At 44.5% G+C, this 20,889-nt stretch overlaps 1 protein-coding gene across 11 annotated transcripts in view; it reads right to left on the bottom strand.

Annotated features, from left to right (window-relative positions):
- The window catches only part of magi1b (membrane associated guanylate kinase, WW and PDZ domain containing 1b), a 133,793-nt gene that overhangs the window by 16,172 nt on the left and 96,732 nt on the right, over window positions 1-20,889 (bottom strand). For 6 of the 11 annotated variants that reach the window (XM_071492989.1, XM_071492990.1, XM_071492983.1 and 3 more), the window contains 7 exons: window positions 20,752-20,871; window positions 18,185-18,370; window positions 17,377-18,033; window positions 8,044-8,075; window positions 7,506-7,550; window positions 5,369-5,615; window positions 665-756 (listed from right to left, as the gene is read on the bottom strand). In XM_071492989.1, coding sequence (XP_071349090.1) covers window positions 665-756; window positions 5,369-5,615; window positions 7,506-7,550; window positions 8,044-8,075; window positions 17,377-18,033; window positions 18,185-18,370; window positions 20,752-20,871 — 1,379 coding nt within the window. The remainder of the gene's footprint in view (window positions 1-664; window positions 757-5,368; window positions 5,616-7,505; window positions 7,551-8,043; window positions 8,076-17,376; window positions 18,034-18,184; window positions 18,371-20,751; window positions 20,872-20,889) is intronic. The other 5 variants (XM_071492991.1, XM_071492986.1, XM_071492982.1 and 2 more) reach the window with 4 other exon arrangements.

Genomic DNA, 20,889 nt, shown 5'->3' with positions numbered 1-20,889 from the left:
GACTGTGTGCACAGAGATCAGGAACAGGTGAAGACTGCCAATAGCTCCTGTATGTGCTCTAGCTTTTTAGGTAATTTACATGGAAGAAGCTCAAAGATTGCAATTTCCTGGGTCAAAGAATAGTACACACATATAAATAATAACCTCCCTATTATGTCTTTACTCTTCTTCTCAGTCTGCTACAGTAGTCACACCAGCCAAGATCTGAGGTAAATCATTATTTTTTTCCTTTACAGATCGCAGCACAGACGGGTGAACCAGAACAAACAACTTTGCCTCTCTAAAAAATGGAGAGAAAAAAGTGTTGTGCGCGGTGGATGTTTTTTTTTTTTTTTTTTTGACTGATTGAGGCTAAGTTGGCCAGATCAAAGACAAACTTTGTTGTAGAAATCACTGATCTGAATTTGAGTCCAACACAAATGCTCAGACATACACAACAGGAGAGAAACAGAAAAAGCAGAGGTGGTGAAAAAGCCGCATAGATGCTGCTCTGACTAGCGCTGGGAATATACAGTAGCATCCTTTTCATCATTCAGGTTACTGAGTCTTGTCAGTTGTAGTTTATACATTTCACGCAAATGTAGACTGAAAATTGAGGAAATTGAAAAGCAAACTGGGGGATTCTGCTGTGAGAGCTCGAGAAGGTTTGTTGAGGGAGACTCACCGGCTCTCCTGGCTCGTTGCCTCCGAGGATCCTGAAGCCGAACCCCGTGTCCTTTCTCCACAGGAATATGTCCTGCTCCTGGAAATCTGGAACTGTGAAACAACAGACAACAAGGCATCATTACCATTTCTGTATTAAGACCAACAGCAAAGCCCATGGGAGTTCCTGTGCCTGAGCCAGTACATGAAATATTCAGAGCTGTCAAATCATTAGACATTTACTTCACCTCCTTCATTCAAAATTTCATGCTCTAGCTTTGTCATAAAGAGGTCTGCAGACGACAGTGTGGCCTTAATGGATGCACCCACTGTTCTCACGGAATCAAACTATGTCAACATGCAAATAATCATCCGCCCAACTGTTCTAAGCTTTTTCACTAAGATAGCACTTAGCACAAACAATCTGTCTGGAGGCTCTGAGAAAGGAACAAACAACCAATCCATCAAAAGATAAAAAAGGATCTATTTTGGGTAGAGAGCACAGGTATGGAGCTTAAATAGACTATCAAAAACCAAACAAGCTGCAAAAAAGATCTCTAGCACAGCACAGGTTTATCTTCTTTTTAAAACATTTTCTGTGACGTTCCCACAGAGTGGACATTATGGATGACACTGTTTCTTTTATGAAGTGATGTGTGACATGCAACTGCATTTCCACTCTTTCCTACATTCGAGAGCACTTCCCACCCAACAGAGGTGCTAATACAAAACCAGAATGGGCTATATATTATTGAGCAGAGGGTCTGAGTGTGGCTAGTTCACAGTTCACTCCCATCCGCAGAAGAAAGAAGCCAGTGTGTGTGTGTGTGTGTGTGTGTGTGTGTGTGTGTGTGTGTGTGTGCGTGCCATAAAAGAAGCATTGCTCTGCAGCGACTTACAGCTCATGGTTCATGTAGCAGTGGAAATGAGAGGAGCCTCTGGGGGGTTACTGGGAGCCAGGGGAGAGACGGGGTGAGTGTGAATGTGTGTGGCCTCATCCTGGTGTACACACCAGCGTCTTTGCTTTAAGTATGTGTATATTTATTCACATATGCAGGTATGTGAATGCATTTGTGTGGTCGCAGCTGTGTTGCACTGGCTGACAAACATTCACCTCTGAGTAAACCCCCGGGGAGTTTTCCTTTTTGCACCAGCACAGGTCGCTGCTGCCAAGGCCACTAAAGCCACTAAGAAGCGGCAGGGTGGCAGAAGGCATAAGCAGCCTGCCTCCAATCTGTTCCTTCAGTCAACAGTGAAAATCCCTGCGGAGTGCAGCTATCTCTTCCAATCTATCACAATGTAACTGTGGAGGAACTGGGAGAGGAAGAGTCAGAGGCTAACCGCCGCAATCTGCACCTGCACTGGGGAGGGTCAGCTGCAGTTACACCCTGTTCCTGTCGATTAATAGATCCATAAGTGATCCCAACAGTGAGCCAACTGGGCGTGAATGGATCAATATTTTATAGAGATGGACGGACCTGTGCAGAACTATGAATGAGGACTGCAAATAACAAGCATGGATGGTTCAGACAGCGAGGAAATTAAACTGGGAACATGTTAAAACCAGACAATAATCAAAATGAAGGCCAATAAAGCACGAGCAAGTTCCCTGTTCTCTCCGACTTCGTTTTTTGTTTTGTTTTTTTTCAGAGCAGTTTAATGCTGAGTGAGATTTTAAGGGGATTTTTTTCTGCAAATGGAAACTGTTCACCACACGGTGCATTTGAAGTCCTTGATCCCAGCAGAACTTTTCATTACAGCGAATGTTGTGCAGAGAAATGTCTCTGCCGCACCCCGTTTGAGCCCTATAGGGTGCATACTGCAGGATTTTAGGGCGAGGGCTCAATGCAGCGTGAAAAGCGAAGGATTTACACTTGCTGTTACAGGTCAGCTGTCATCCCTGTCACTCTCTCATGTTCTTCCTTTTTTATACCTAAGAATCCCTTGATTCTGAGCTATGGAAATACTTTTCCTTTCTCTTGTCCTAATTTTTCTCTTTCACATCTTTTTTATGTGTTTGTGTCACATGTATTTCAATTAACTGGCTCACGCAATTTTGAAAATCCCTGCCTTAAGACATGTATGTAGGCATGGCTCCCCTTCGGCCTTGGTTTTTTTCACTCTCCATCTCTATTCTTTATTTCCTTTTTAACTGCAACACTATTGTCCTCTCGGCTCTTCACAGGAGCTTGCCAACAGGCGTCTACACGACTAGCCCACGCTCAGCCCTTCTTCATAGAGATCTAAATAATGAAAATCCTTGACAAGTTGTGCCTTGGAAAGTGATTAGATGTTAAGGTTTCTCAGCCCTTGCAGACTCCTGTTTTTTCTCCTCCTCTCCTCTCCTGTTTTCTTTTTGGTAACTTGACAGTGGATCTGAGGGTTATTCTTTTTAATTGGAGCTATCCCCTTGCTTTGGCAAAGCAAGACAAGGAGGACGGGGATATGCAATTCTCTGACATCCACTCCACTATTGCTGCTAATTATACGCCCGTGTGTCTCTTTAGGGAAGTCTGGTGTAAAAGTGTGTCAATGGTGTCAGTGTCTACAACTGGACCAAAGTAGCATCTAGTAGCTTTTAAAGGACATGACCAAAAAGATGTGGGACCCTCTGCTGCTTATACTGTTTGGAAATGACAATAAAATCAAAGCTAATGCTGCACTGTCGGATAACAGCTTTGACAGAACTTGACATTTAGGGGAATGTGCTTATTCACTTTCGTGCTGAGAGTCAGTTGGTGTCTGTAAGACAAATAGAAAGCTAGAGCCAGCAGTGCCTTAGCTTATCGAAAAGACGAGGGGGAACTGCTAGCCTTTCTGGGTCCAAAAAGCTACATACCAGCTAAATTTCACAAAGAACACGCTGAATCTCGTTTGTTTAATCCATACACAAACAGAAATGTAAAAACTGCTTTGAACAAACCCAGGGTAGCTGTTTCCCCCTGCTATTTGTGTAAGCTAAGCAAGGCTAAGCTAATCACCTGCTGGCTGTAGCTTTACAGACATCAGTGGCATCAATCTTCTCAAGACAGCTAATAAGCATATTTCCCAAAATGCTTAACTGTTTTTTAATTACACGTTCAATTGCATTCTTCAGTGCTGTTTGCATCCTTAGTCCTATGTGAACTGATTCAGACTATTTTCATGTACACTACATTAATGCTAGTTTATCAGGTACACCTGGCTAAAACGAACGTAGTCTAATGTAACAGTCCTGTGAGAAACAACACTTCTCTAAAACTATTTCAACAAACACTGAACATCTCAATCTTCATGAAAATATGCTTTACTGCAGGACTCCACAGAAGTCCACATGTGACCATGGCTGTATTATCAGACCTGCACGCCGCTCAGCCTCGCAGCAGTGTTTCCAGTGGCCACTCGTGGTATTGCAGCCTGTAAAACTTTCAACAGGACACCTCCAGCTGTGCACACAGCCAGATATCAATCTTTCTCTTCTACATGTTTAAGCCATGGGGTTTTAGTCTTTGTAAAAGTTTTTCAAAGCTCAGAAGAGTCTTTTTTCTCTGAGTGACGTCACCACTGTGTACGTGCACTCTATCCGCGGTCCCGCTGTGTCTCGTGAACGAGCATGGTTGCTAGGTTACTGCTAGCGTCGTCAGGACGAGAACAAGTTAGTGAAAAGTGAATAAACAAACAAAGGCGAGTTTTCTTCTACACAAACCAAGGTTCATTGATGTTGTGATTTTTTTTTTTGTCGCATTTATTCGTAACTTCTTACACTTTTTTTCAGGAATGTAATTGTTTTTAATCGATATATTCGCCGCATAACCGGATTCACTAAGACGCCGATATGATTGTTCATCACTTCCTCCGTCACAGTTTCTTCAGGTATTTTAATTTAAGTCATTGAGCTTCTGTGTGATAGTTTCTGTGATGTGTGAGCAGCAGTGTCTCATCCTGACTGCAGGTCACCAGCCAGTCATCAGTCACAACCACCGCCTCATTATTTTATAGATTAATGACCTTCACTGTGTCAGCGGGTTAAACTATAACTGAGTCCGGCCTGGACGCAGCGGCCTCCGGGTCAGCAGCGGGGGCCTGAGCCGCTGCAGCCCGCTGCCCCTCTCTGTCCCTGAGGGGAAGAACCGTCCTCATCACCGCCTCTAACTCCCTCAGTGTGTGCTCAGTATACAGTTTGCTAAATGTACAGTGGCATTCATCATTCAAATTAAATCTTTATAAAAAATAATGTTGATATATTTTTCATTTTCAAATCAAATATCTGTGAAACAGAACAGTGAAAAATAGAAAGAGCAATGACGGGACATAAAGCTTAACTACAGCCCTGCACAGTTTTGGTTGTTTTGTTTTTTTTTTAAAGAAGAAATGCCGTATAAATCTGCTTCTCAATGAGACAAAGCAGGAGTGCAGGAGAGCAACTTGTATTGAACTGAATAGGCGCCATTTTTAGATCCGTCATCCAGGTCTTATTATACCATCCATGCATGTGACTCTCCAAGCACCAAATTGAGACCACATCTCCCTCCAGAAACCCAACAAGAGCACAGGAAAAGGTTGAGTCACTGTTGCTTTTCTTTGAGAATATAAACCAGTTACTTACATGCACAAGACTTACAGTTTCTCTCATCCCAAAATCTTGCTCCAAAACGTGCAGTACCATTAAAACACACCGTGGGTCTCCACCGAGCCAACAGCCCCATGCAGCCCTCATCCAACCGCCACCAAAAAATAATATACTTACGCCTACTTTCATACATGCTCCTGGACTGGGCCCAGATCTTAAAGGGGTCCGGTTTTCTCTGGATGGTCCCGTCTGCCGGGGAGTCCTGAGGCGGCAGGCCTGGCAGTGGCTGAGAGGGGGGCGGGGGTGCGGCGCTCTCGCTGAGAGGGGGTGCCAGGGACGGGTGCACAGGCGAGTCTGTGTGGGCGCTCCGGTGGCTGGAAACACTATGCTGGGAGCTGTTCTGACTGTCCTTCCTTGATAACTGCTGTTGAAGAAGCAGATCAATATCATTTGACTATTGACAGTCAGCTGTGGAGGAGCATGGAGGCTGAACTCAGAGGTGACAGACAGAGACAAAACAAAAGGTTATTAGATGCTCAACAGTGGAAAAGAAGAGAGGAATCAGGGTTGTGGTTCACGAGAGGAGAAACAAGGCAATGAAGAAATGACTACACAGGAAGGTTGGATTAGAGTTCAGAAAGATTAAAGATTGCTGCTCCTTCGGGTAAGAGTGAAAACAGATTCTGTGGATGCCTAACGCCAAGCATTGTTGTGTTCCTACTTTATTCAACACAAAGAATAATCAGGCTGATTAGATTTCTTGTAGCAGAGAATTCTTATAGGCAACAAAGGCAGAGAGAAAAGACGTCATTGGTTTCTCAGGAAGGGAAACAGTGGCTCAACTTATGAGGGTGCATTGCCTATTCCTTTTGTTTAACAGAGTGGAATGTATTAACAAGCAACTGCATCCCTTGCTGCAAGTGTAGAGATATTCGCAGTGAGTAAAGCACTTGTGGGATTTGAAACGAAGGGAGGATTTTACTGGTGGAGCCAGAAATGTAAAAATCCTCATAAATTGCCACTGGCCCTTCAATAACATGGGCACTTAAGCACCTGCTCAAGGATTTGAGGGGAGCGGTGCATGAGCAGGGTAAAGCACATACAATCCTAGGTTCAAGTACAAGTAGACTGTAAGTAAATGTAAAAAATCCTTTCTGTGCCCACTGTCTCAATGTCTCTCTTTACAGTCACACCTTCACCATTTGTCTGCAGAATTTTCACCATTGTAAAGATTTCAAAAATACCACAATGTTGTGACAGGGTTACAGACAGAGCATGAGAAGGAAAGGCAGATATTTTAAGACAGTGAGAGAAAATGACAGCAGTTCAGTCTCTTCACGTCATGTGACTTCCCAGCACTTTGGATGTGGTGGACAAAAATACACCATGAAGCGGCTGAGGCAAGTGGCTCATCTGTTCTCAAATATCAAAGTGTTTGGCCTTCAAAGTGCAGCCATGTCTTCAATAAATTCAGACTCATTACTCCCTGAATCAGCCTCCTACACCTCTGCAATTCATGTTTATATTCATCATCCTTGTTAGACATAAGAGAAGCTTGACGCTTTGGCAAATATTAAGTCAGAGCTGTGGCTCCAGCTGGAATGCTTCCTCCACCGGTGTTTCGAGTGGAACCTCATTGTGTTGTGCGGTGAAGTAAAAATCAATGAATGCGTATAATTAGTCACAAATGAAGGCCATATTTGTTGCTAAAGTCAGACTTCAGGACCAATGCTTCCCACTGACGGTAAAAATTATTTTCTGGTCACTTTAATTCCATCAAACAAAATTAGCCATTAGCCAACGAGGCAGCATTACGTCTTGTTTCTCTCTCAGTTTGATGCACACCAAGTCCAAATCCTATACCCCTTTCAAATGAAAACAAATCTCTTGCTCTTGAAGGATCTATTAGATTTGACCTTCTGCAGTCACTGTGTTCTCCCTCTGTGCTCCAGGACTGGTCTAATACATTGGTTTCTCCTGCTCCAATAACTTATTAAGGAGACAGAAGATGGGATGGAGGGAGGGATGGAGGGAGGAGGGGCTGGGGCAATGAAAACATATCCTTGCTGCTTCCCCGGGACTCAGCTCTGACCAGCATCTTGATGCATCACAGCATCAGCAGCATTCAGTTTGTTTTGTTACCTCATACAACCAAACATTATGTTAAATCATCAAGCATTATCATCATCATCATTCTCATCTAATCCATCACCTCTATCATCCAATGTAAGAGTCACACCATCACCACTGTCCTCTACACACCACCACACCTCATTCCCCAACACTTGCACCCCCTCTAAACAACATCACATACCCTCCTAGTGTAATCTCTGTACGGAGGAGCCAGCTCAAAATCAGCCTGCAAAACAAAATTGACAAACACATGTACAGTGAGAAACAGTCAGGGTTCCTCCATTAATGCAGCAGATATCACAGGATGAGGCCGTCTCACAGCTGTGATCATACATTCAACTCTCACACTGCAAGCTTAGCACCCAGTGCAATGTGATCATCAGCGTGTTAGCAACCCAACTCACGCGGTGCATCAAAGCCCCTGGTCCCAGCCCCCGCCAAAGAGGAGGAGGAGGAGGAGGAGGAGGGGGGGGGGGGGGGGGGGGGGGGGGGTGGGGGGTGGGGAAGCTACAAGGATCAACCCCCACACAGCACAGATTCCCAGGTCTACGAACAGACCCACAACATCAGCACAAGTTACACCTTATAGAGGGGAGTTAGAGATGAGGCGGGAGGGGAGAGGGTGGGAGAGGGCTGAATATCCCTTTGCCACATGTAGATGAAAGACAGAGGAGCAATGGATGACAGGGAGGGAGAGAAATATGACAACAACTACTTACCAGTTTCGGGCTCTTCTTTGCCGGTGCCACCCCTGTGAAGCCAGACAGAGAAGGGAAAAAGAAAAAGAGAGGTTACCAATGAAGTAATAGTGTGTACTCCACGTTGAGGAAAAGGAAGCATGCAAAAAAAAAGAAGAAGAAGAAAGGGAAAAAACATAACGGAGACTCCAAAACAATGTCAAAACAGTGCTCATCTAGCCCTCGTCTCCTTCTCCCTTCTTTCCTCTCTTTCCCTGCTTCGGTTCCTTTTGCTCGCCCATCCGCGGCTGGTGTTTTCAGGAGGAAGGGAAGGGAGGGGAGGGGGGGAAGCAGGCAGCGCGATCTATCTGCATCACTGCCGCGGCCAGCGCTTGGCTTGACTGGTGCAGCGGAAGAGTGGGGCCAGCCCCAAGGGCTAACCCTGCGCTCGCTAGACCCTGGCTACCCGATGGCGGCGCACGCACGTGAGTGAGTGTGTGTTGGAGGGAGGAAAGTGAGAGTTGAGAAGAAAGGACAGAATCCTGGAGAGCAACTAATGTGGAGAATAAAGAGAAAGGAGTAAAGAGGAGGAAAGCGAGCTGTGCTCTGGAGTTCCTGGCCGTAGCATTACCCATGGAGAAGGAGTCCAAGATACTGAACATTAAATTATAGGCAACCGTCAGTTCCCCTCTTACTGAGACCATCTTCCTGTGTCCGCTGAGCGCTGCGCTCCGCTGTCGAAGGCTCCAGCATCTATAGGCAGTTGGCGCGTCCTCCCCGTCTCTCTCTTTCCTGCTGTCTTTTCCTTTTTTTCCCTTTCTCTCTCACCTCACTGCACACTGTCCTCCCTCCCTTTTCTACCCTCAGCATCAGCATCCTCCCCTCCTCCCTCTTCTTCTTTCTCTCTCCCCTCCATCTCAGCCACCCTCCCACCTCCACATGCTGGTAAACATCCATGCAGCTGCACGCACACGTGCGCACACACACACACACACAGCACACAGGCGTCAGGCAGCTCTGTGCTGCGCTCCTGACACTAATCGAAGTTCGCTTAAGGTATGACAGGCGGGTTTCTGCATGAGTGAGCAGTGACCAGAGATATCATTGCAGAAATACCACACAAAGCACACAAAGAAAGAGTGACTGATGACTAAAACGCGAACACAGTTTGGATCTAGCCGGGGAAATTTGCTCCTTAAGCACATCACAGCCCTCTCCCCCTCCCTCCCTCAGCTCTGCATGAAGTAAACAGTTGTATGAAGTTATGGAAATGAGAATAGGAGAAAGAATGGATGAAACAAAGGGAAAATGTGAGACTCGTTGTGTGTTTGACTCTACAATATTTTAGTGGAGCATGAAAAACACACACACACACACACCTCTGACATACAAGGGTGTGTAACATGTAAATCACAAATGAGACTAAGTAGTGTCTGATCTAAGAAAATGGGCCACTGTATTGTGTCAATCCTTTAGAGAAACTGAGAGGATAAGATCTTACATCAAGACACAGACACAGACACAGACACAGACACACACACACACACACACACACACACACACACACACACACACACACACGTGCTCTTGTCTTCTTTATCTCTCAGACATCTGGGTTCATTCACAACTGACAGCTCCAACTGTGGTGCGTCTGCAGCTTTTTTCTTCTCTCCTTCCTCTCCTCCCCCCACCTCCTTCCCATAACTCTCCGCTCTCCCCTTTTCACCTTTTTCCAATCAATAGGAATCATTCATTCAGGGGCGTGTAGCAATTCCCTAAATCAGACGTGTATGCACACTTCACTCTGGTGGTAAGTATGCTGTCAGTCAAAGTGTCAGACAGGCTGTTTTATTATTATTCGCTGATCCAGTGCAACTGATCTGACGCTGTCAGTGTCAGTGTCTCTCAGCGCACTGTCTCTCCTAGTTTTTGCGGTGGACACACCCCAGCAAACAATAAACCGACTCAGACACAGGTCGATTCATGTCTTCATCATGTACGGCACATTTTCTGTTTAACCTTGGAATCTGTGTGTGGTACTCTGAGAGCAGTGTTATTGAATGAGCTGTTTTTTGATAAGCGATTAATTGTTCACAAAACTTTTCAGGCAAATGTTTCAGCAGGACAGAAAAAGCAAAATGAAGATGTCATATTGGGCTCTGGGAACTTGTGATGGGCATTTTTCATTATTTTGTGACATTTAACAGACTAAACAATTAATCTATTAATTAAGAATAAAAATGCCAGATAATCCATGATGAAAACAATCACCGAAACAAACACAAACTGTGAGAACACAGCTGTAACAAAAGGTCAACATTACATTAGTAGGCAGAGGCAGCTCCATGGGTTTTTGTGTGCGTGCGTGTGTGTGTGTGAAATGCCAGAGTTTGTGTGCTGTGTGTTTGAAGCTCCCAGATCAAAAGGTATTGTGGATGTTTGGGCCAACCTCCAGTCCCAATTACATACAAGAGGGAGGAAAGAGCAGTTTTGGACAGGTGGGCAATCTGGCCCGGCCTGCACACCGACAGCCTGAGTGAGAATCGTCTGCGCCTCCAGCTCTCAAATAATGGACTGGCTCATTTTATGCTGCTTACTAAATCTTAAAATTTGTGCCAGGCAATGCATTCTTAGCAGTGAGTAATGATGGATTATTAAACCTACAGGGCTTTACATTTGTATAATATGTGGTTTTTATGATTAATGATATATTAACAGATGAATATGAATTCCAATGAGGCCGAAATAATACCCAGTATATTTGAGGATTGCAGTTAAAAAATTTTTTTATCAAGCTTGACAGAATAACAGTCATTTTGTTTCACTGCCTGAGGAAAAAGTCCATGATTTTCAGGGACTTATTTTCCTCTGTGTGATAGCCCTACAGCTGGTTAAATTCCACCAGTGGGTGGACTTTCTTGCAAACACTGGAAATAACATGTGGTGGAATAAGTGCGACTATACATTTGAAAGCTGTGACAGTTTTGTGCACTGGAAAGATGAATTCAGCAAAAAACTGCTGTCACAGGACCTTTGGTTTGGAAGAATTGTATTCTGCTGAACTGGGTACAGGTTGACAAGAAGCGCTGCACGCCCGGGTGAACATGCTGCACAGTTTCCTTCTACAGATAGTGAACTGTTGCACCAACCTGGCAGCGCAGCAGTCGCTAAACGGAAGCCGTTACTAAGTAGATTATGTTGTCTGTCCACAGTGTGCATGTTTATGTGTTCGTGTTGGTAGATCTCGGCTGGGAGTGATTGCTTCCAACAGGCAGGTCCATCTGTCACCGTGGCGACAGTGCCTTGGTGACCATGGGGAACGGACAGACAGTCTCCAAGCAACGGTTGTTGTGGTGAGCCGCTCTACGCTGTACAGTGACGGAGTGAAAGGCTCGCATCAGCTGTGTACATCAGCAGCCTGGATGTGACAGCCCCGCAGAGTACAGCTTTATTTAGCTTCCTCTATGTGTCTGTGTGTAAACTGTGAAATTAAACGTGACACAGGAGCATAACAATGTGACTACATAGACAGAAAGACGACCCGGTAGAGCAGGCAAGCAAAAAGTTTTGTGAAAAAATGTAAAGGAACACAACAGTTTTCCACGGTGCCTTATTATCTAAAAAAAAAAAACTGAACCATGGTCTGGCTTTTCCTTTGTAACGTGCCTTGCATGGCTTTTAAAAAAAAAAAGGAGGAGTGAAATCCCCTCCTCCCACAAATGCACACATCCACCCAGAGGAGACCCCAGCACACACTATCTGCAGAGCATTGTCATGGAAACAAAAGATGGTGCAATAGTGGAGATTTACGACTCGCCCAAATGGCGATGGAGGTGGGAGGACATGGGAGATTGTGGGGCGTGAGGGGGAGAGAGAGAGCCTCACCTCGTCCCTGTGCAACAAGCAGTGATTTCACTGGCTCAAGCCTCCAGCGAGCCAAAAATGAGCTGAGGTGAATGGTGGGCACCTAGCGGGCAGGCTGCTCCCCCATCATTGCTTTTTGGGACCGCAATGCTGTTCGTTATGGTGCCATTGGAACGTGCAGTCAGCAGAATTTTTAATGCGAAGTGGGCAAAAATACGACGCTTCCTGCCCATACAGTGAATTGATTTTCTGCTTTGGTCTGTGCAGGGAACCATCATCAACGTTTATCTCTTTCCAAAGGGTGTGTACAAGACTGTCCGCATTATACAGGCCTTATGAATGTGCATGCCGGTAACTGTGAGTTTGTTTATGTGGGTTATGCAAGTTCACATAATTGTGTTTGTGCCTCTGAGTGTATGTCCTCAAAGAACACTGATCCATGGAGTGCTTTTTGACAGGCTGCATTTACAAGCCGTCTGAGCTCTTGCCGGCCATTATGCCAATAAGAGCTATCTAGCGTGCCAATGATCCACTTGGTGTTTTTACCCTCTTTAAGCTGCATGTCCACGAAACAAAAACAAAGGAAAAAACACATTTCAACCTCCTGTCTGTCTTCAAGGGTACAATAACTCTCCTTAAAACTGCACTTTAAAGGCACTGAGGGGAAATACAACACTATGGATGCTTTGTAGATGAATGCTCTTAAGAGTTTTCCAAGCAGCCAAGCAGATAATCTGAAATCTCATACGTCTTTGGGTATTTAGCTTCCCATTTATTGAAGGGGACATAAAGGAAGCAACTGTGCAGTGGATGGGCTCATGAAACACACCGACACTTATGAAATAGTTTAACACCTTTTGTCTGTGTTAGTCCCTCAAACCTGCCATTTGTCCGTCCACTGGCTACATGGGAGGAGGGAAAAGGTCCATCTCTCCTTCTGTGAGAAGAGGAGTTCGAGGCCTGATAGCTTGGCAGGGACTAATGTGACACCCCTGATTTATGAGTCATGAAGAAGGGGCGGAGAGACGAAAGAGAGAACGAGAGAGCAGAGCATCGTGGGGGTTTCTGCTCTGTTCTTTCATCATCTCTCTGATCCTCTGACATCCATCCATCCACCCTTCCCCTCTCCCTTTGTCCACTGCAGCCATCCATCCTTCCATTTCCTGCACATGGCTACAAACAGTTGCTGCAGCCAAGCGCAAATTACCTTGCATTCATTGCAGCACCTGTCTGGCCTTACAAACAGGTGAAAAAAAAAGTGTGGAGCACGACTCTGCATCCACGCTGAGACAAATGGGCTTCATTTTTCTATACCTGACTAATGACATGAGCTGCTGGGCTATTGAGAGGAGGTGTTTCAGAAATTCTACATCCAAACAAGTTTTCACTGACAAAACGCTGCACAGCAGGTGTGTGCATCCCCATGGACCCAGTAACATTTACACCTTTTTAAGGGGAACATGGGAGAGGAAATTAGTGTCTGTGCTACAGCAAGACATCGGGGGCCAAAATGAATTATGTCATTGCATCAGTGGGGGCAGGAGAAGACAGGCAGGGGGAAATGAGCACATTAGAGCTGTGTAATTAGACAAATGAAAGAACTGAGTATCATGAAACACAGACTTGATTGAAGTAATAAATCATGCCCATGTGCGTACAGGCAGCACTTCCAGAGTACAAAGTGTCTAAAACCAGGTTGACCTGTGGATGGTTCTTCCTCTGTGTGTATTAACTTGACTGAAAAGGGAAAAAAAGAAAAAGATAATTCACAGCTAATGTAGCTTACTCACAGAGATGATGAGAGTAAAAATCATAAATGAGATTCAAATGACCAGGTTTTCACAGTGTTTCTTCTCCAACATGCATCTCTCTCTCTCTCTCTCTCTCTCTCTCTCTCTCTCTCTCTCTCTCTCTCTCTCTCTCTCTCTCTCTCTCTCTCTCTCTCTCTCTCTCTCTCTCTCTCTCTCTCTCTCTCTCTCTCTCTCTCTCTCTCTCTCTCACACACACACACACACACACACAGTGTGAGAAAGCTAGTGGGAGAGGGGTGAGGGGGCACACTGTTGCACCCAGCCCCGTAACGAGTGTGTATCTTTGCGTGCTGGTCCTCAGGGATTGACTCCGGTCTTCATGTGGGCGAGCGGGTGTGAATCTACATACTGGCAGTCAGGGAAGAGAAACAGAAAAGAGGGAAGGGTCGGTGGAGGAGGGGTGGATCTCCACCAATTAAGACTGTAGCAGGGTCTTTCTGCAAGGAATCTATAATTGGATGCATGACGGTTCATGTTTAAGACCAACTGTGTGTGTGTGTGTGTTTGTGTATGTGTGTGTGTGTGTGTGTGTGTGTGTACGTGTACACATGCACAAACAGTGTTTGCTAGGGGAAGAAGAGATTCTTGATGGATGGAGAGAGAGTGAGAGTAAAAGAGAGCACAAGAGAGAAAAAGATGTATGTGCGTGATAAGCAAAGCTGACATCAGGACCCCAATTAGAGGCCAGTGGGCCTGGCTGCTACTGGTGGAGCGAGCTGCAGAGTGAGAGCAGTGAAGAGAATAAGAGCGGGAGAATAATTAAGGAACTGTGTCTAGAGCCTTGTTGTATGTTCTATGGAGTTTGACTGTGTGTATATGTTGGCAACACATGTGGCATGTGAATGATGAAGAGGGAGCCAGGCATTGGCACGTCAGAAAACGTAGGGTGAAAGCAAATTGACTGCTCAACATGGGGAAAATCTGAAGGACAGAAGGAAATGTGTGGGAATTCAGTGGGAGCAGAAACACACACCGGTGCACACGCTTCAGTGGAGTCCTGCTATATGTTCCTTAATTTATTCACTTAGAAGGTACGTGTAGATGAACTCTTTACTCAGTTCTTTACAATGTCACATATGGGCTCACTGAATGATTTTTTTTTGCCTATACTGTAGTGCTGAACCAATTAGTCAATTAATCAATTAGTCAGAAAATTAACAGTCAACACTTCATTAACAGATTACTGCTTTAGGGATTTGTAAAACACAGATACCAGTCAGTCTCTGGTGTGAAGATTTGCTGCTTTGTGTGAGTTTTCTTTTTAAATCACTGTAAACAGAATATGGGTTTTAGTCTAGGAAAGTGTAATTTACTTTTTTTATTAGTTTTTTTCTGACATTTCATAGACAAAACAGAAATCAATGGATTAAAAGATTATAGAAACAATTTTTAGTTGCAGCTAGATTGAATATCATTTTGGTTTCTAACCGGGCTGGGTGTTAGTCAATTTTTTTCAATAGTAGCATCAACATGATATAGTTTTGGTACCAATACGAAAACAATGCTTCTTTTGATACCTTGCTTTAAGGAATATAAACATATTTTTCCTATAAGCTTTTTATTTGTTTAAAAAAAGAAGCCAAACAGCTGTTGTCTGAACACAAGCAGCTGTACAAGATCTTAGCCCAAATAAAACAGTTTAAAAGGTACTCAGTGCTACAGATGGTTCTGTTGGTACCAAAAATATGGAGGTTTGATACCAAGCCAGGAGAAATAAAAGACATTGACATGCTGCACTCCTCCAATTTGTACTTTGGCTCTCTAATTACTGGCTGTGTTGTGATGTTAGAGTCAACAGGCTCTTCAGCAGAAAGGCTGTTTGTAAAACATACAGTAACCAGCAATTGGTGCTTAAATGTGTGCAGTAAGCCGACCTTTGTTCTACAGTATTATTAATTTGCATGAAGAACCAGACAGATGGGTGCTTCAATGATAAAGATTAAATTGGCTTTCGTGTTTGTATGTTCCTCAGATTAATTGCACCCCTCACACCAAACCGTAAGTAGGATAAACCAACCATTAAAAGACATCTAATGATGCTGGTTCAATTAAAATGTTCCATATGCATTATTATCATCCATACCTTTGTGTTTTAGGGTCAGTGCGATTCCTTCGATCACAGTCATATCTGTATGACTGTGGTGTTTACACAAGCCCATCTTAACTGCCTTCTGTTTTATTGACAGTCCATTAAGCCCCTTCCCATGATGATGCTCTATCACTTCATGAGCTTATGTACACTCGATGAAGAAATGCTCATTAGCAAAACATAGAGAGGGTGGAGTGGAACAGTTGTGTGTGTGTGTGTGTGTGTGTGTGTGTGTGTGTGTGTGTGTGTGTGTGTGTGTGTGAGACAAGAAGTGAGACAAAGACAGAGTGTCACAAAACGAAGAAATAGACGGAGAAACTAATTAAGGTGAAGTCACATGTAAAGAAAAAGGCAGAAAGACAGACAGAGACTCAATGTGAGACTACAGTGTGACTTGGCTGCCATTCATCTGACCAATTTCCCTCAACAGTCCCGAGCACTTAACCCTACAGAGAATATAACTGTGTGTGCGCACACACATGCACAAAAACCTTTTAGTTATTTGAATTAATAAGCCCCAAAGCAAGCTATGGACAGTCTGAGAAAGAAAATGGTCCAATTACTTGTATCACAAGTAAGCGCTTAGAGCTTAGAGGTCTGGAGGTCTGTGAGTCTGAGAGTGATTGGAGGGAAAATACTGAAATTCAATCATTTCAGTTTTATCCTCCATTCACAGTTGCTTTGTTTCCATATTGTGCTTCTGTGCGACAGTGATTTTCAATCAGAAGCCATGACAAAAGACGAGTTCTGCACGCTCAGGAGCAGCATTCACATGGTGCGAAACTGTTTTTGCTGCACTAACACTGACCGGCTAACACTGAAAATGTATGTCAATAGCAAAATGTCACAGGCTTCAGTGCAAACCAAGTCAGGAAAGTAGGTGGGTGGATAAAAGGCGTGCCAGCACAACTGATGGCATCTTTAAAGCTGAAATCCACTAAAAGTCAAAAGTAACCCAGACAAAGCAAAACAGACCCTGGGAGGAGAGAGAAGCTGAGTGCGAGACAGACTGGAAAAAAAGATGAATATTCAGACTCCCTAAAATGAAGCACCAAATAAACCTGAGTTTCTCTCCTGTGTTTACCCTTCTTTTCATACTACCTCCATCTCCCCTTTTAACTTTTCCTTCTCTCTGCCACCTTTCCATTTCAAGACAGCTATAATGTTCTGACTGTCGATACCATTCAGTGTGCCTAACTCTCTCTTCCCACTTCACTTTCAGCCACATCCTCAAATGTTATTTTAACTTTCTCTGCGGCCCCTTTTCTCCTTCCCTACCATAATTATCCCTCTATGTTGCCTTCTTTGCGATTGCATTTTTGCTCCCAACCTCTATTTACATGAATAAATAAATATGTGTCAATAAAAGAGCTCTGTGTGAGCTGGAACAGCCTCTAAGGCAGAAGCCTATTCTCAACAGCATCAAGCAGATTCAAGGTACATTTTGTTTAGCAATGCTTCAAATAACGGGCACATGAATCAAACTGCCATATAACTTGACACCTGTTTCCTCTACCTCCCTCGTCTCCATCTGCTCTCATCAGGTACGACACGACTGACAAATGTATTGACACAACACCCATGGATAAAGAGAGATTTCCCTCCACTCACCTCTTTGCACCAGCATGGTGACCTCGCTGCCTTTGGGACACTTGCTGAGCAGGTCGACCACCTGGTTGTGAGACATACTCTGCACGTTTCTCTTGTTCACCTCCACGATAATGTCCCCCTCCTTGAGGCCCCGGCAGCGAGGGTAGTCCACAATCTGCTTCACTCTCTGCCCCCCACCTCCGGGACTGTCGGCGATGGTGAAGCCGAACCCTTTGTCTCCTTTCTCCATGTGTACAGTGATGAGCTCTGGTTGTGTGGCAATGGATGAGGCCAAGGTGACCACATCGCTGGGGTAGCCGTGCTGGGAAGAGGTATCAGAAGCCACCTCAGCAGAGGGGCTGTGGGGTCGGGGGAGGCCGTTGAGGGGTGCCCCGCCATTGGTCGAGCCGTTGTTGTTCTGACTGCCGTGGCTGGAAGGTGAGTCGTAGCTGTTGGGGGCCTCCTGGCCATTGACAATGATGGGCTCTTTGTTGTCAAGGATAGCCACTGAGGTAACCAGGCTGGTGTTGGGGTCATCGGGGTCAAAGGGCAGTGGGTAGCCACGGCACAGTTCCAAGTTGACCATGGAGCCGATTGGGATGGACTGGAAGATCTTCACAACTTGGGCATGGGTGTAGCCGAGCACACATGTATCGTTGACGCTCACAATCACGTCACCTTAGAGGTGGAGAAGAAGATTTTAGTTAATTTTGTAAAGTAAAACATGCTCCTGCCAATGCCAGAGTTTCATTTAGTGGACACTGCACTTCCTTCTTTATACACAGTGGTATTCCTCCTTTGTAAACATTAATAAATTCAGTGCACCAACCTGTCTCCATCTTGCCATCAAGGGCAGCAGGTCCATCTAGGACCAGGCTCTTTATCTGCAGGAACTCATCTGGCTCGTCGCCTCCAACAACAGTGAAACCGAACCCCCGGCGACTCTTTTTCAGCTTGGTATTGATGAAAGTCCCCTTCAGCTCTGATCGGTTTCGAGTAAAGAAAGGCTTCCCTCCTGGACACACAAACACAGATGATTCAGTTTAGACCATTCTCATACACCAATGTGGCTACTGGCTGTTTACTGATCGCCCAGGTGACACAACATGAATCAGAATGGGGTGATTATAATAATTGGGTTAATTAGGTTAGAAGGGAACCTGATACACAAGTGAGATTGCATGTGATAGAAGATGGGGGAAATCCCTGGTGTAATCCCAGCTCTCAGGGCCACCTCTTCTAGGCTTCAGCCACTCACTTGAGCATTGATACTGGGTCTTCTGTGGGTCTGCTGGTGTTGGTCATGGTTTTATTTGGCAACTACATTTATACTCATTATAAAGGGTAACATTAGCTGGTGAAACAGCTGTACACAATGCTTGTAAACTATTTGATATGGATACTGTAGCAACCAAAGCAATATTGATTACTTAAAAGTGCCTGGAGTCAAAAGCACAGTTAAAAGACGCCTGCACAGTGGACATCAATACTCCAAAAATAGACATTAAAAAAAGTAGTTTTTGGTCTGTCAACTGTAAACATTGGTGTATGTTGGGTCCTTTTCATTTATAAGGTGGTTTTGAATTTAAGGTCATATGACAAACATGTTCATACAAGACAGGGCTCCACATTGATGAATGGCTACTGGCAGTAAAACATCCATCTTATTCAACAGCAGTTGTGAGGGTTTAATTAACACAGAAACATCTACGGTGCACATTTGACAATGCTCTTAAGTCATGAGAACTGCTCAAACAGTGCAATCTAGACCCAATTACTCAGTCTTCCTTGCTTTCTTCTTGCCTTCTCTACCTCATTATGTGGCATTAAGGATAAAAGGAAGAAAGATATGAGATGGTATCAGTCTAAATCAAGAAGTGGAGTGAGGTTTTCGCTGTTCAGAATGAGAGGAATGAGTTGAATACAGCTACAAACTGTAAACGCCTATTAATAGGCAAAATGTGTAACACGTATTACAGAAACTTCACATTAATTACTTCATATTCACACCAGTGAATGAGGAGACGGTGGCTGAGGTGGAGGAAAGCATGAAAAAGAACGGGGAGAAGAAGGGATTGTACATTAAGAAGAAGAGACCACAGAGGAATGTGTGTTTAGTGACCTGCAGAACCACATTAGGTTATGGCAGTGCAACAGCTTATGTGTTCGATGAAAAATGCATTACCGTTGGGCTCTGTTGGTGTCCTTGTGCTTGTGGTGTTGAGCAGTGTGTGTGTGTGTGTGTGTGTGTGTGTGTGTGTGTATGTGTGTGTGTGTGTGTGTGTGTGTGTGTGTGTGTGTGTGTGTGTGTTCTTGTGTGCAATGCCTTTGAACAGCATTTTTCAGAACAGGCGAGATGTAACAAAACTGCAAGCTGAGATGGCGGCTCTATCCACAAGGGATCCGGAGATGTAAGAACAGACCAGGAAGCAGGAGAAACATGAAAGCAAAGGAGTGAGATAAAGAGATTTCAGATGACGCCTTTCTCCGGAGGAATGTCAAGGCCTAGGACTGTACAGGACGTCAGAGAGGGTGGGAGGTGGGGAGAGACAGAGTGAGAAAGATGGAAAGATGGAAAGACGGACAGAAACAAACAATTGAACCAAAGCAGACAGTAGTGGGAGACGAGACAAAAGCCGGCACGATGGCCAGTGTGAGCTATAAAATAAAGAGATCGATGAGGGGAAAAGGAAAAGGAGACTGACAGAGCAGCAAGCTAGAGTAAGAGAGGGAGACAGGGTGAGGCAGTTAATTCTTTGCCATGGCTGTGCTAATTAGACAAGCTGCTAGTGGGAGGCTGGTATAAAAGGAGCTGGCAACCAGGAGAAAAACACACTTGCATACAAACACACACACACACACAATGGCTAGACACTGTGTCTGTAGGTGTGTGTGTTGCTAAATGATGGGTGAAATCAGGCCATTATTTGATCCAAAAATGGGAGTGACATAACAGAGGTTCCATGAGAATCAACATGCGACCACAGTAAATACAGATGGTGCACATATATAAAATAACACTGCACTTGGCAGAGTTACACTCAGTGTGTCTTCACAAAAATGTAAACATTGCCTTGAGCTTCCTTGGAAAAATGAAGTCTACTGTACATAATGAATGAGATGGATTTTTATTTTACTTGTTAAGAATATATGATGAGACCTATAGAGGGAGATGCTTTATAGTGTCAATTCATAACTGTTCTTCCATCATGAAAACTCAAACCTGGCCTGAGGCCAGGGGTGAGGAAAGCAAACTACACTGTAAGAGCTGAGTTTGGTTTAACTCATAATAAGTCCCTCTGGGTAACACAGCAAAAAAACTGAAATAATAGAATAAAATACTAAAAAATAGTGTTGTCATTAGATTTCACACTATATGTATAGATGAGAACTTACGTTTTTGTCCCATTGCGTTGGGCACTGTGGGTCCTGTCTGAGGGTCCCTGTACGTCTCCTGGTGGTTGGCAGCATAGCTGGCCAGGGGAGCCCCGGCCAATGTCGAGTCCTCGATCCATTCTGCAACAGCAAGAGGCA

This window comes from Trachinotus anak, unplaced genomic scaffold (genome assembly GCF_046630095.1).
Source record: "Trachinotus anak isolate AG129_WGS33_773 ecotype Australia unplaced genomic scaffold, CSIRO_AGI_Tana_v1 ptg000013l, whole genome shotgun sequence".
Classification (NCBI taxonomy): Eukaryota; Metazoa; Chordata; class Actinopteri; order Carangiformes; family Carangidae; genus Trachinotus; species Trachinotus anak.
The sequence above is the reverse complement of the archived record's forward strand: the minus strand, read 5'-3'. Positions and strand labels throughout refer to the sequence as shown.